We start from the raw sequence: 15,607 nt of genomic DNA, 5'->3' as shown, positions 1-15,607 counted from the left end.
ATACAATATGGATAACTGCAAAAATAAGCTGTAAAAAAGATACTGATAACACATGATGCATGAATGTTTATGAAATTATGAGGGGAGCTGGTTGCTGTAGTCTTTTTCCTGCCAAGAAGATCTAGAGACAAATTATATTACACCACTGCACCTTCCTGATCTGGTATGTATGTACATGAAATCAAATGAATGAAAACAGAGCACAGAACATCAGTGAACTAACTCTGACGTCTCCCTGAGCTCTCCAGAACACGTTGGATATATTTCTGGCTTCATGGCCTGCAAGTCACTGTATGTTACTGTAGAGTGATTTTTTGTTTTTATAATTGTCAGGCGGACAAAAATAGTAGGCAAGTGCCACTCCACCTCTCCACCTCATGCTGTGTTAACATCTTGTTTTACTGCCCCCTAATGGTCAAAGAAATGAGACACTGCTGCTTTAACATAGATGATTAGTTATATTTTTTTACATACTATTGCACATGTGCAATCATTTTTGATAAATGTTGTGTTTCTAAAAAGCTCCAATGAGACAACTTGAATTGAGAAAGAGAGAAAAATATTATTATTATTATTATTATTCTATTATATTCTACTATGTGAGGACATGGGCTCTTTTACTACAGTAACAAACTTGCATGGGTTTGTTTTTATTTTGGTTAACCTGAGATATTTCACATGATTTTCTTTTGGATTTTTGAAACTGGAATTTAAAAAAAAATAAAACCTCGACTTCGATGGTAGCCCACACTCCTGTGCCCCCCTCCCTCCCTGTGAATGCTCTCATCTCGCCCACCAGGATTAGACTCTGTTCCTCCGCTGCTGCAGCCGGACTCTGACACAACCGGCATGTCTGCAAACTGAGATCCACAGAGGCGCACAACTTGGAGGTTTTCTTTACTGCGCTGGACGCGACAGAGGAAGGTGGCTGTAACACCGCAGCGAGGCTTTTTTATTCCGGAGAATTAAAAGACTTGGAAGCGGCTCACCACAAGGTAAACGATGTGCGGAGATGCTGGTTCGGTGTGTGGCTTTGCCGTACGGGACAGGATGGCGATAGGTTGGTGAAAGATGCAGATTCAGCCCATTGTGCGCAGCTCCTCGCGTGGTGTGTGACCTCTGAGCGGAGCGCGCAGGCTGCAGCGGGCGCACAAACGCATGCATCATGCATCAGACACACACTTCCAGCACACGGTGTACACAGTGTGCTGGAAATGTGTCGAAATGCTGCACCGCACCAGGGACAGCTGAGCTCGTCCTGCTGAGGTTCATGTGAGGAGAAAGTGATGCTGCTGCTGCTGCTGCTGCTGCAGATGAGGGAAGAAGAAGAAGAGGGGAAGCAGGAAATGATTTAAAGACGCTCAGCTGGTGCATGTTGGAGTGTTAGGCGAATAAAAACATGATCCGGTGAGAAGCGGCAAGTTTCGTGCACTGCAGCAAGTTTTCAGGAGGATTTCGTTTCTGCTCGCCTGCAGGGCTCGGTGCATAGAACAAATGATAAAATGCACGATAGGCTTTCAAAAAAAAAAAAAAAGGTCAAAAACAAACACAAAGTGCAGTAACGCCACTATAAAAGGCACAGTAGACACTTTTATCCCACTAACAACGCTATAGAAACTATTTCAATTATAAATGACCTGCTGAGCATTATGTGAATTCCTGGAGAAAATCAACATGATTGTTATAGTGATTGCATAATGTTTAATACAGACACAAAAGAGAGTCATAGAGGCACTCTAAGATGTCAAAGGAGGGCACAGCGTCTTACAAAAAAAATCCCATTTGTCCTTCCATGTGACATTTGCAGATTGTGCCAGGTCATTCTCTCTAAGGGCGATATACTGACAGAAACCGTGGCCCCCACTGGTTCATCTTTGACCCAGTCTTTGTTTAACCTGTGTAGAGATGGAGTGTGGTTGTAAATTGAGGGTGCAGGTGCCTCGACAAAAACTCAGGTCACCGTGTAAGTGGAAGGTAAATCCATCCTAACCTAGTTTAGCAACCTTACTTGTGTCTTGGAATAGATTCGATGGTATAGGCTGTTTAAAGTGCAGTTTTGGTAGATGTGCCACACACTGTTGGAGAATTTCACTTGTCCGCAAGAAGTTTCACATTCATCATCTTCACCCCATCCCATCGAAGACTTGTATTTTAAGTGTAGGGAAATTGCATGTCCTAACGGTGCTGTTCATGCACTCAGAGCTTGTGTATTCTGTCCCCCGGCTGCAGGTCTGTCCCTGATAACGTGACCACTGAAGGAAGAGAACACAGAACTGCTTCATCATGAATTTTGTAATGAAAGCTGCACTGGGAGGTGAGTAGTCTGCCAGGCTGGAGGTTGATTTAACGGCACTGCAGTGTAAAGGATTTAAAGGGATGTTCAGCAGCAGTAGCGGCAGTACGGTACTAGTACTGGCCGGCTAGGTATGGCGAGACTAGGCTGCGAAATCGGTCCTGCACCAAACTAATAAATCAGCTATGCATTCTTTCTTTCCTTTATGTTTGTATGTATGTATTACCAAAGACACCTTTTGGCCAGTTCCTTGTCAATGGTTACATTTATAGCTTTTGTAAAAACTGTGTCATTTTATCTGCAGGTAAAAACCTGCTACGTTCGAATCATCAACATCTCAGGATAGTCTTAAGTTTATAAGCTTATTCTTTTCTATTTAAAATGTTCTAAAATGTGTGAGTTACAGGGTTTTCATGCGACCGTATTAACCAAATACACTACTGCATTCTTTTGAAGCCAACTGCTGGCATCTTTTGACACCGGGCAGAAAGAGAAGAGTGGCATGTGTTTTTTTTAGAAGCCTTTTGTCCTTTAAAGCCATCAGGTATTATCCTCTAGAATATCATCTTAGCTATTATTTGGCCCCTAATTAGTCCTCATTATAGCCCTGTAATTCATCTCCTCGTCAGCTATAGCTTCAAGGGGAAAGGCAGGACAGTGGTGCCAGTAGTTATATTGCAGTAGCCGCACGCACACTTACACACACACACACACACACACACGCTCATGCGCACACACACACACACACACACACACCATGGTCAGTCGTGACTATGACTCTGAGCTGTTGTTGTCCAGGTTACAGAGGAGTTTAGCAGTTAGAGTTGGGGTGTGGAGTTGAAGCAGTGTGCAGGCTCCTCATTGGGATGCAGGGGATGCAAGCGCTGCCTCGTTCTCCACAGCAGCTGTGCCTTGTGCTGCGCTATGAATTCTTGCAGCTGCACTGCACTGGATCCCGACATTACTCGGCGTAAGTTGCCTGCAGACTTTGGGAATAGATTTAACAGTGCGGGTGTTTCCCCTCTCTGTGTGTGCCTGCACCCTGGCTGTGCTGCAGCGATGATTTAGAGATAGTGTACATGACATGAGTCTATGTGTGTACTGCATCTTCAGGCAACATCAATTATGGAGGCTACACAAGCCTTCAGAGTATAGATGTTTGTGAAAAAAAAAAAAAAAAAAAAAACTGAGTGAGAAAAGATGATTTGATAAATTTCAGTTCAGGTTTTTTGTTTAAAATAGTTGATGCTGATGCCTTTCAGGGTGAGTGTTGCTGTCACTGCATTCGTTACTGCCGTTTGATTGTGGCCCATGCTTACAGACTGGGACACAGTGACCCCTTTCCACAGAAATGTCTGCAAAAGTGCTGACATTGCTTTAGGTCAATGAAGCTTCTGCTGTCGGGGGCAAAATCAGATAATGAAACAAACCACTTAGTCAGCCAAGCTATCAATTTGATGGTTAGAGCCTGTCAATACATCAATATCAATATCTTTAATCAGTTAGGCTGCTTTATCGAGAATCTGTGTTGTTCAGAGGTATAAGGTGCCATGTAATACTGTGCAATTCAAGCTGTCATCCTCCTCTGTGTCATACGGCACTTCCCGTCAGACTTCACTTTCAACTATCAAATAATAGCAAAAACCAAAGGATTTACATACAGTGCCCTTCTAGGACTCCAGGCTAGTTGGATAGGATAGGATATTATAGAATAGGGAGGGTTGGTCAATCCACCACTTTGGTCAAAACAAATGATCAAATTTTACACAGATTGTAGAAGAACCACAATGAGGCTGAAACATCTCAATGGAGAGTTTTTAATATACTATTTGACTATTTTAGATATTAGATAAATACATTATTTTAATAATAATTTAAATAAAGTAAATGAAAATACACAATGATGACTTTAATGGTATTTATTCATTATTTATAAAAACAAATCCTTCACTATAATTATCATCAGTAGACATGAAATGGAGCCAAATGTAGCAGGTTACTTCAAGAGACAATTGAATGAATGAAGCTCTGGAAGCGAGTCACCACTCCTATTTTCACCTCTTAGATTCACCTCTTAATATTTCTCAGAACAGATACCAAGAAATATGTTGAAAATTAAACCACACACTGACTTTCTTTTGTCGAACGGGAACAACTTTGTAAATCAAATTCTGAAACTGCCAGGGACGTGATTTTACAGCCTGTTGTTATCTCCCTCCCTCTCTTCCACTATGTTATTGTTTTGCTCCTGCTTGGATGTAGATTTTCTGTCATGTCACTGCGTATTTCTGCTGAGTATCTCAGATGATGAGTGTGTGAATGAGAGTGAAAGAGAGGAAGCTGCCACTGCATTAACTAATCCTCCGAGGCTTCTTCGGTTACAGTTACTGTAGCTGAAAGAAAAAAGAGAGCCGTGTTTAACTGAGATGATTCAGCACCCAATCAATGTTGTACCTCTCTGCAGTAGTCCAGGTTTGCTCCTGTTTAAAAGGCAATAAATGTAAATATTGAAATTAGGAAGTGTTTTGCTTAAAGGTAATAAAAATTTTACGAAGGACAAGAATTAACTTAAAAGTTTAATTTCAGAAGTTTGTGATGGATCTAGCTCCATAGACTGCAGTTTGTAGGTGACCACTGGAGATCTTACACTCCAAAAATGTTCATCCTATGGAACAAAGGTGATTAAGTAGGGATTATTATTACTCAGTCGAGCACTGTTAATAATTGGGAGCCATAAAACAAGCCCTCCCACAGTTCGGACTTCCACAGAGGTTTCTTTGGGCATTGATTGCTTTTGTTCCTGAGTGCGTTAGTGCTGACCTGACACTTTGTAACTTTTCAGATTTGATGCAGCTTTCGCAGACTAAGGTGCAACTAAGTGTGGTAGACATTAAACCCAAGATACAGAGCTCAGTCAACGTCTAAAGGCTACAGGCCACAGTCAACGTGTAACAGCAGAAAGGCTGTCGGTGCAGCCAGAGAGTCAGTGGTAAAGGTAAATTAGCAATTTGAATAACAATTCATGGTTGTTTTATGTTTCATTAATGAGTATGTGCTATGCTGAACTGTAAAACAATCTGCATTTTGGCTGCCACTTGTCACAATTTAACTTCAACAAAGCATTAGCATATTAATTTTGAGATATTGCTATAACCATAGGAACACTGTGTGCCAAAAATAGTTTAGTTGAAACTGTGTGATCAATGTGGAAGCTATAGTTTATAGTTGCCACTGAGTAGGATTGTCTTGTACTTCCAGTTGTTCTTAATTTGTCCACTTCATATATATCACTGAATGTAGCCTCAGACCATACAGCCGTACATAACAGACGTACACTTATGTACAGTCACAAGAAAAAGTGATGATGCTGTGTGAAGTTTCCTGGTTTTCTGCATAAATTGATCATGCGATATGATCTGATCTGAAAAAGTAAGTGAAACAGTGTTTTAAACAAGTGGCTGAATCAGCAAAGCAGCCTCAAACCATGAAGCCTCTGCAGTCAGTCTGCAGGGTCTGAGGCTGAATGTTGTTCCTCATGTATATCATCATCTAACAGAGGGTGCTGTACAGATTGGTGCATTTATGATTTGACGTGACTTTATGACTTGTCAGAGTAGCTTATTGTGCTGAAGATATGTCTTCAACACAGCTATTTTAAGTATGCTTCAAATAATGAAGGTGACCAGCTCATTCCTGATTATAGCTTTGTGACAGACTCAAAGGAAGAAAACATGCTTAATTTTTAATTCATTTGGAGGCTACACTGACAAAAGCACTTCACAGTTCAAACCACTGCCATGTTTTATTGCAAAATGTACTTATTTATTTTAAGTTCTTTTTAATCCACTATATATTTTATATCCTGCCTTTTGTTAATTTAAATATTACAACTCCATGTGTTTTACCAGTAGCTCTATTTTTCCTTTTCTTGTATTTTTGCTGTTTAACCATCTGTTTTTTAACCTAGTGTCACATACAGTAAGTATGCTGACATGTAATGAGTCACAGAGATGTGTGATTCAAGGTGAAATGAAAAAAGAAGACACCTTGAAATGCTCTTTCCTTACCTCAACTCCTCAAATAGTGCAGATAATCACATTTCGCAGTGCTGTAATGTGATTGGCTGAGGGAATGACATCTGCATTGCTTGATTGGTCTAGAGAGTTAGCACTGAAATACACACACACACACACACACACACACACACACACACACACACACACACACACACACACACACACACACACACACACAGCCTTGTGCGTTACTTTGGCAAATCAAATTCAGTTCATCCAATTGACCTTGTGCTTCTCCTAGATTGCAAAGTGTGTGTGTGTGTTTGTGTGTACACGTTCGAAATGATGTCCAGATTCTATAAATAAGGCGTTCAGCCATCTAAGTCATGCAGGATGAGCGAGACACTGACTGAGAGAGAGAGAGAGAGAGAGAGACAGCGAGATATACTATAAATATTCCCCAAAACTCCACTTCTCCACAGCACCTGACAGCACCTCTCCACGAAATTGGAGGGGTGCTGTCAAAGTCTCATGTGGTCCCCAGACATCAAACATGGCGGGGTTTTTAAGTGGCTCGGTTAATTTTAAGTGTTTCTAATTGATTCATTTTGCAGCATTTCTTGTATTTTTTTTCTGGATCAGCCTGCAGCAGTATTCCCTAGATATGAGTCCAACGTTGCACAATGAGAAAGAGACTAATCTAGTCCTTCTGACTGTGTGGAACACAAATGTGTCATTACTGCCACCCTCTTCATCTGTCAGAAAAATAAGCTGACGAGATGCAGACCACCCAGAAACTGGATACAAGAGTGTTGTATACTTCATTGGAGCAATGACTGATGGGAAAGCAAGCAGCAAGTCCCCCTACTCTGAGACACCCTGTGACTTATTGCTGAGGTGTCAGCAGGTCCCGGGTTACAAGAAGAAACCAGTATTGGTTTGATGACAGTGACACAGGCTTGACAACTTATTGCCAAAGAAATAACAACAAAAACCCAGGAAGTCATCTGTGAAGCAGGTCCCTGACAAAAATAGGGTGTCCTGACACACACAGGATGTCAGAATACTGACAAATCATCATGACCAGCAGCTTTACTTTGCTGCAGCTGCAGCAAATCCCAAACTTCTATGGTGGAAACTGGCTTACTGCTTAAGAAGCACGATCTCGCACACTTGTAATGGGAATTATATAATTGCTACTGTCTTATTGTACCAAAACTGTGGTGAAACCTTCAGAAAAAATGAGATACATAATATCTTTAAGGAATACAGGAAGAGATTCTTACATAAAATCTTTGAAGAGAAAAGAAAAGCGTGCAAGCGTATTTGTGAATAAAAGTCCCATGTGAAAAAAGTCGCTTCACTTTAAGTCCTGGTGGATACATTGTGTTAGGCTGCAGCAGCTCAGAGGCATTTAGTAAGTGAATGAAGAAGCTGCAGCAGCAAGCGCACTTTCTCCTCCACCCATTTCTCCCCTGCCACATTTTTTTTCTGCAATAAAATAAGCTGGGTTGAGACAATAGCTTCTGTGCTGAAGGCCGAACCCAGATCTTTATGCTCATCGTCTTTCCCACCACACCTTGGATTTAGTGAGGGATTTGCCTGAGAACTTTGAGTGGGAAAAGAGTAGATAAGTGCAGTTTATCTGATGCAGTCAGAAGTTCAAGCACTGGGAGAATTAGCTAAGGTTAACCTTCTTTCCGACTTTCCCTTAAGACTTTGGACTTAAAGATTTAGCAAAGATTTTTTTTTAAGCAAAGTTAGAGGGAGACTGGAAAATATATCAATATTATATCCACAAGAAAAAAATAAACGTAACAAGTTGGATCTGATGAAGGATGATTTTACCACTTGTATGTTATTCTCAGGCATAATTGTGTTGTTACACTGTCCTATACTTTACACAGTGGAGAATTTCTTTACTGATTTTGACTCATGTAGTAAAGTGGATTGTATAAAACACTGAAATAAAGCTAAAGGCCAAACCTTTGCAGGTTTTTATTGGCTTATATATTAAATGTCATTCTGACAATTACAACAACCTTAAACAGTATGCAGGGCTAAAGTGTAAAGACACTCTAATCAGAAACACTCAAATATGGCTCAACACAGCTTATGCGATGCCTCAGAGCTTAAAAGAATTATTCTGGTTTAAAAAGACACCGCCGTATCTCTCTCACATGACTCACAAAGCAGGAGCCGGGATCATAGCTCAATATAACTCAGGGCTTTGTCTCCCAGGATCCTCTTTTTTTTTTTTTTTTTTTTTACATTTGGACAAAGAGACTCCGAATGCGCTAATAAGCTTTAGTGAAACCAGATCGAGTTTGTTTTGGTTTGTGTAGTTAAAAGACGTGCTGGAGGGCTTTTTCTGGTAAGGAAATTATTTGACAATGAGGCTTAGCTGGTTGTGAGTCATTTGCTCCAATTCAGTAGCAGTGTTTACATGGACTCTGTCTGAGATATTCAGGTAGTGGGCTTGTAAGCCGATCCTGAATTCTGCTCGCACTATGTCACATAAGCTCTTACCTTGGCTCTGAGAACTCTGGATACGTCTGGATACCATGCATGATGCTTGTAAACACTGAGTAGATTTGGATTTCTGCGTGCTCATTGTTTTGCTGACTAAATAAAAGGCTAGAGAAAAGGAGGTATCAGAGAATGGTGCACCACGTTTCCCAGCTCTAATGCAGTGGTTTCTAATTGGTTCAATTAGAATTCATGTTGCGGTGTTTGCAAATATCCAAGAATGACAGGAGGTAAACTTGGGTCCAAGCTGTTTCCTAGCAACACAATTAAGATAAAAAAAAGTCTTAGCAGTGTGTACGTGTGGATGCACATATGAGGTGTGTGGGAGTCCAAGTTAGAATACACATATATACCATTACAAGCCTTTATACGGACGTGGACGAGGTGATGGGCACAAGAAAACAAAACCGACAAAGGTCACTGAAATAACTTGAAACCGACAAAAGTAATAATAAATAAAAGTTTACTAAAAAATTAACAGACACTGCTAATCTTCAGTACGTTTATTATTATTTTGTTAGCTTCAGTGCCATATCTGGGTTTTTCTTTCTTTAAGGGACGGGCGTCAATAATTTCGTCCACTTCTGTAAATTAAATACAAACACTAATGCACTATAGTTCTCTGTCTTTCTCTCTGTCGTCCTCACTGTCTTTCATTCTCACACTTGTAAGGAGCTGAGATGGTGTATCATAGTTGGACAGACATTGCTAAGTCAGCTTCTCTGTGTGTTTGATCACTGCTGATGCAGCAATACTGAAGTTTGCATTGGAATCTTCTCTCTCTGAATTACTTTCTCACCTGTCTTTGTCTCTCGTAGTTAAATCCAAAGTGGCTTGTTAATGTCATTAAATTCAGCTTCCATCATTGGTGCTGGTGTATAATTGTAGCTTCACTTCACTGCTGCGGTCACTGCTTCATTGTTGAATAAAAGGGACTGTATGAAAAAACATTGACTTTTGGGGAAATGACGATGGTTGGAAATAGACCACTCTCACGACTGTATTATTAATATTATTCATATGAATCATGTTATTAATATCCTAGCATAAAGACTGGAAAAGCCTGGCTCTGCCTAAAGATGGCATCTTACACCTACTAGAAACTATTGTGCCAATCCAGGAAATAGTCATATGAAAGCCAGTAAAACCAAATCATGCATTGTTTCTACAATTCTGTTTCTTTATTGTGCTTCTAAGGTACTGATAGGATGACGTTTAGATAAGATAATCGGGTGCTGGTCCCAGGTTCACATCATTTTCAGGAAAAAACGTATTTCACAAAAATTAAAACTGCATATAAACTGAAGGTGTTTATCTATAAAGTCATTGATCACCAGCATATCTAGTAATCCATGTCCAAATTAAGAACTTGAAGCTGCAGTTTCCTGATGGTTTCATGTTCTCATCTGCTCCTTCTCTTTCTCCTTCACCGCTCTTGCACTCATCGCTTCCAATGTCATCTTTTCTTCTCCTGCGTCTCTCTTGTCTTTTACTGTACGGCTCTGCGTTTTGCTGCGGTTCGTTCTTATTATGCTGAGGAGTCAAAATTACTAATGAGAGCAGGGACAGCTGCAGACCGGACTGCCCTGTCTTTTATGGTTGCTTTCTGTCCTCAGATGTCCCTCGCCTGTCTCTCAACCTGTCTGTCCGCCTCCTCTCATTTCACTCTTGTGTTCCTTTTTCTCGTCCTTATTCCTCATGCGCCTCGTCTCTATTTTCTTTCCCCCTCCTTTCACTTTGGCACTTTTCTCTCATTGCTCCCTTCCTCTTCTCCATCTTTTCAGCTGTCACGGTCTCTCACCCTCTCTCTGGTTCCACAGAAACTGCTGGGTAATCCCACTAACTGGAACAGCTCAGCTAATTGGACTCAATAGTTTCTGACAGATTCTCTCCCTCTCCTCACGCTCTCCTTATTTTCCTAAATATGGCTTGTTTTCAGCAGTATGCTGGCTCCTTATCTCCCCATCCTTCTTTCTTCTTGTCTTTTTTTTCCTCCTCCTCACAACTTATCTGCACCAGTCTTTGCCAAAATCCTTCAGACCGCTGGCTTTTCTCTCCATCTTTTTCTTTTCAGCTGATGCTTCTTGGTGACAGTCTTCCTTCTTTCTCTCTTTTTTTTCTGCCTTGGTATCATGAGGCATTATTTTATTGGATGTATAACTCCACTCACACTAAGAAGGTCTATGGTATATATCTGGTATATGGGATAAAACTCCCAGCTATGCTGTCTACTCTCTTCCATCTGTCATTGTCCTTTTATTGTATTGATTATACTGAAAGTTGATGTGAGTCTGCTTTTCTGTCAGTGAGTTTCATATCGGTCTGAGAGGATTATTGTGGAACCACTGCACACGGGCTTGATTTGATCTTTTAAAATTATCCATTAGCAGTAGGATGCACAAACACATCATGATCTGCAGTTCCTCCTTCTACAGTCAAAGGATGCCAAGGTCATACAGTACCTTTAGGTTTGTTTCAGTCTGTGCACATTGAGGTTGATTACAGAGCTGTTATTCAAAGAGGGTTCTGATAAGTAAAATCGGTTGAGTAAACAATGATAACAGATGAAAATGATGGTTAGATAAACATAAAGAGAGCTGACAGGTTTACTAAAAGGACAAGTAAAACTTCAATGGCTACAAACTCAGTCAAGATAGATTACTGATAGACTCATGTAACATGTAAATGTGACAAATGACAAAATAAAGGTGTTTCTGTTTCTGTTTTTGTTTCTGTTTCTGTTTCAGATAGACTCTGAAAGAAAATGACAGTTACTAAACAGTATTAGTACTAAAACAGCAGTCAGCAGTTTTAGTTTTCTCTGTGATACTTTTAAGAGTTGGGCTGCTTTCTCTGAAGTCCACTTTTCTGTTTCTCACAGTCCTTCAGACAATCTGATAGTCTGACATGTCAATCTGAGATGCCCACTCGAGCTGTCATCATGTCTCATCATGTCTCTCTCTGTCTCTCTCTCTCTCTCTCTCTCTCTCTCTCTCTCTCAGGGGGTCCTCCTGATGTGGGCAAGATGCTGGGAGGGGAGGAGAAGGAGGAGGACCCTGATGCAGCGAAGAAAGAGGAGGAGCGACAGGAGGCGCTGAGGCAGCAGGAGGAAGAGAGGAAGGCTAAATATGCCAAGATGGAGGCTGAGAGGGAAATGATGAGGCAAGGCATCAGGGACAAGGTATAATGACGATGATGATGACAGCATACTGTCTAACTAGCTGACTCATTACTCAGCACACAGCGATAGTCTGTCAGTCTGTCTGTTGATGTCAGGAAAAACAAAAATAAAAACAAAGCCCAAAAAAGGAACAGTCAAGTTAAAAACTAAAATGGAGAAAGAAAACAGCAGCGACATAAAAAAGCATTATCTCATACAATCACTTCTTCTTGCTACTTAGGCTTTTAAAATGTAGTCACATCCATGTGAGATGTTTTGGAGATTTCGGTTATTATCCTGTCTTGTCCGATGTTAATGCAGCTTCTAAAGGTTTCACATTATGACAGCAAAGCTCTTTTAAAACCAGACCTGTGTTTCTCTTTCCACACTATTTTTGTTTGCTTTTATGTTATTTTTACCTTTTGCATCGGTGGAGCATCAGAAAGCAGAATGACAACCGTAGCTAATAGGAATCAAAGAATGAGCAGAGGATTGGTGGAGAAATGACTATAAGCCAGGACAGTCTTTTTGCTAAAGCAAGTCTTTATTGATATCTACTGCAGGTTTTTGCATTGTATTTATGGCCTAAACACAATATGGATGACTGACATTACTTTCTAAAATCTAAATATTATGTGTGAGGTTATTGTTCGCTTCGACTTCAGCTGCTGTCAGTGTCAGTTCTTATTCAGACAGTGTTTGCTCTTCACATTATGGATGTCAGACTGTGGCGCTGCTATGACGGTAATGACTACACTAAACCCACTTCAGTGCCGCCACACTGTGAATGACAGGCCCGTAGCAGCCTGCAGGTGGGGCAAGTCTGAGGGGAATTTAGCGAATGAACGGGATGAAAAGCGAATCCTCTCCCAGTCTCCTCGTCTCTGCTGTTATTTTTAAGTTCTCCCAGAGGAGAATAAAGAGTGATGAGGTATTGTAACAAAAAAATAAATAATAATAAATCGCTGTAAGATGAAGAGAAGGCCTGATGCACGAACTGGACAATACACTAAACTACAGTAAACTCAACGACTTGAAATAAAAAAACAAAAAAATGTATGAATTATGTGTAAGTCTTCTTCCTCAACTATCTTCAGACCAACTGACACAGAAAATATTTCATTTAAATGGAGATCAAATGTTATCTACGAAAAGGATGCTACAGACAGCAGAGTCAGATAAAACAGATATTATGTGGATAAACTCATGACACACACTGATCTAAATGGCTTCTGCCTGAAAAATATCAAAAATTAAAGCTACATAACAGAAGGAACCAAAATTTTAGGAGGTTTGAATCAATCTGTGTCTGAGTAACCTTTATTGTGTGACATCATCAACATGTGCCACAAAATGACATCATAATCCAGGGTCATCACGGGACACCAATCTGCAGTAGAGTAGACAATGTATCTAGTAACATGAACTTTAGGAAAGAATAATGCTATCTAAAAGTTGTGTTACTGCTGTGTTTTTAACTTCTCTTGCTAACTCTAAATATTCTGTTTGACCACCAGTATGGTTTGAAAAAGCGCGAGGAGGCTGAGGCCGAGGCAGCCGCCGCTGTGGAGGAGCCTGCAGCCGGCAGCTTGACCCGACCCAAGAAGGCCGTGCCGGCCGGCTGTGGTGATGAGGAGGAAGAGGAAAGCATCATGGACACGGTGATGAAATACCTGCCGGGCCCGCTGCAGGACATGCTGAAGAAGTAGATCAGCTGGCAAGGGCTAACGTTATCTAGCTTAGTTCATAGGTTACATTCACAAGGCTGGTTTAAATCAGGTTTGAATTTAAAACATGGTGTGGTGTTTTGGTTTGTGGAAAAGAATCAAGCGTGAAGCAGCACTGTGAAATGCAGCCGATGGACTAAGCTGTGCTGACCCACTGGCCATGGGAACGTTAGCTGTGTTACACTAATGAAGCTACGCTGCTAGCTGCAGAGGGGCTAAAGACACACTGTTAGATGGTTTATTCTTCTAGCCTGAGAAGTTTTAAACGCCCTTTTCTCTCCTCTGCAATAGCCGCAGAGCTGTCTTGCAGCACCTAAAAATAAAGTCCTCGTACACCACGCTGTTACTCAATTTGTACATAAATAAATGATTGCATACCGAGCCTGGAGGTGGGCAAACAATCATTACATATTATATAAAGTTATTATACTGTGTATGTCTAAAAGGAAAAGAAAAAAAAATCAGATAACTTGATAAGCCATACTTTAAAAATGAAATTTAAGACTATCGTTGTGTGCTCCTAAAGCTACTGTTTTGTGTTTGACTATGTCCCAAACGTATGTAAACCCTTTGCACAGTGTTACACATTCTTCTGTAAAACCTATTGTCTATTTCCCCTACGCTCCCACAATACCAACCTCAAAGTGTAATTTGTTCATGTAGTATAGTGTTTAAAAATGTTTCTATTACGCCGTTCGTTGGGTCTCCCTCTGTCTTGCATGCCATTTGTCTGGACCAATTTGTTGTGTGAATATGTACAAACACACCTCTGTTATCTTCGTCTTTATCATGCAAAAAATACGAAGGCAATAACTCCTAAGTTTGAGTGTTTTCACTACCATATCAATATAACCGTTAATGATATCAGTAATAACAAAACGATATGTATGCATTCAGGAAATTTAATTTACAGATTGACAGGGTGTTTTTCTTTTTGTTGTTGTTGTTGTTTTGATGAAGAATGACCATGTAGGCATTCATTCATTTCTACAGCCAAAACCTGAAGCTTTCAGCCATAAAACCAGAACTTACAGTATATATACTATTACAGTCAGGATTTACTACTAGAGAAGAATGAAACTGTATGAATAAATGACAATATGTATTTGTGATTTTTTTAGCTATAGCAGTAACAACTTGGAAGTGAAGTACAAGTCTGGATTTTCCATGAATATTTGTGAGAAAAACAAAAAAAACTTTAATCGTTAACAAATAAATGCTGCAGTCTGGCTGCTGATTGATTTACACAGCAAAAACGACAGTGTTTTAAAAGACCATTTGAAAAAAATGCTTGATTCAGTTTTATCCTTTGTTGGGTAAGATGTAAGAATGAGCTGTCGAGGGTCATGTGAAATGCCACAAGCAATAAAGGATTATCACATATGTTTTTGCCTGAGAGTCAATAAAAACTTTAAACCTTGTTCACAGACATTAAACATGTGTCATCCTCTTTTTATATGACTGTATGTAGAAATGGCGCAGGACCTTTTTTTTTTTTTTTTTTTTTTTAAAAAAGGGCCATTTTGAAAAAAATCATTCCACTTTCAAATTACCTAGAAAATCTCGACTCTTACAATTTAATGCCCTCTTGTGGCAAAACAAATAAGGAACTAAGGCAATGAGAAAAAACAAATAAAAGCTCTGGTGAAAGTCTTCTTTTTCAATACTCAATCCATACTTGAATACTAGATTCAATCATAAAATACAAAACATTTAGTAGAGCCTGTTTATTGCTATTCATATTTTGCCTTTCATTTACAACGCACCTATTGCAATGTCTTGGTGAAAAACCTACTGATACCAATGTTTTGTGACAAATGCAGCAACAAAGCCAATCTGCCCAATATGACACTAGAACCAAAAAAGTAAATGTGTTTGATTT

General features: G+C 40.0%; 1 protein-coding gene across 1 annotated transcript; it reads left to right on the top strand.

The window, feature by feature from the left end:
- The first annotated feature begins 814 nt into the window (after positions 1 to 814).
- cplx2l (complexin 2, like) lies at positions 815 to 15,149 on the top strand. The gene is made up of 4 exons (XM_026360223.1): positions 815 to 995; positions 2,230 to 2,314; positions 11,841 to 12,019; positions 13,516 to 15,149. The coding sequence occupies exons 2-4, from the start codon at positions 2,284 to 2,286 to the stop codon at positions 13,705 to 13,707; spliced, it is 402 nt and encodes a 133-aa protein (XP_026216008.1). The 5' UTR covers positions 815 to 995; positions 2,230 to 2,283; the 3' UTR covers positions 13,708 to 15,149.
- The last annotated feature ends 458 nt before the right edge of the window (positions 15,150 to 15,607 follow it).

Source organism: Anabas testudineus, chromosome 1, assembly GCF_900324465.2.
Source record: "Anabas testudineus chromosome 1, fAnaTes1.2, whole genome shotgun sequence".
NCBI lineage: Eukaryota > Metazoa > Chordata > Actinopteri > Anabantiformes > Anabantidae > Anabas > Anabas testudineus.
This window is presented reverse-complemented; position numbering and strand designations above follow the sequence as displayed.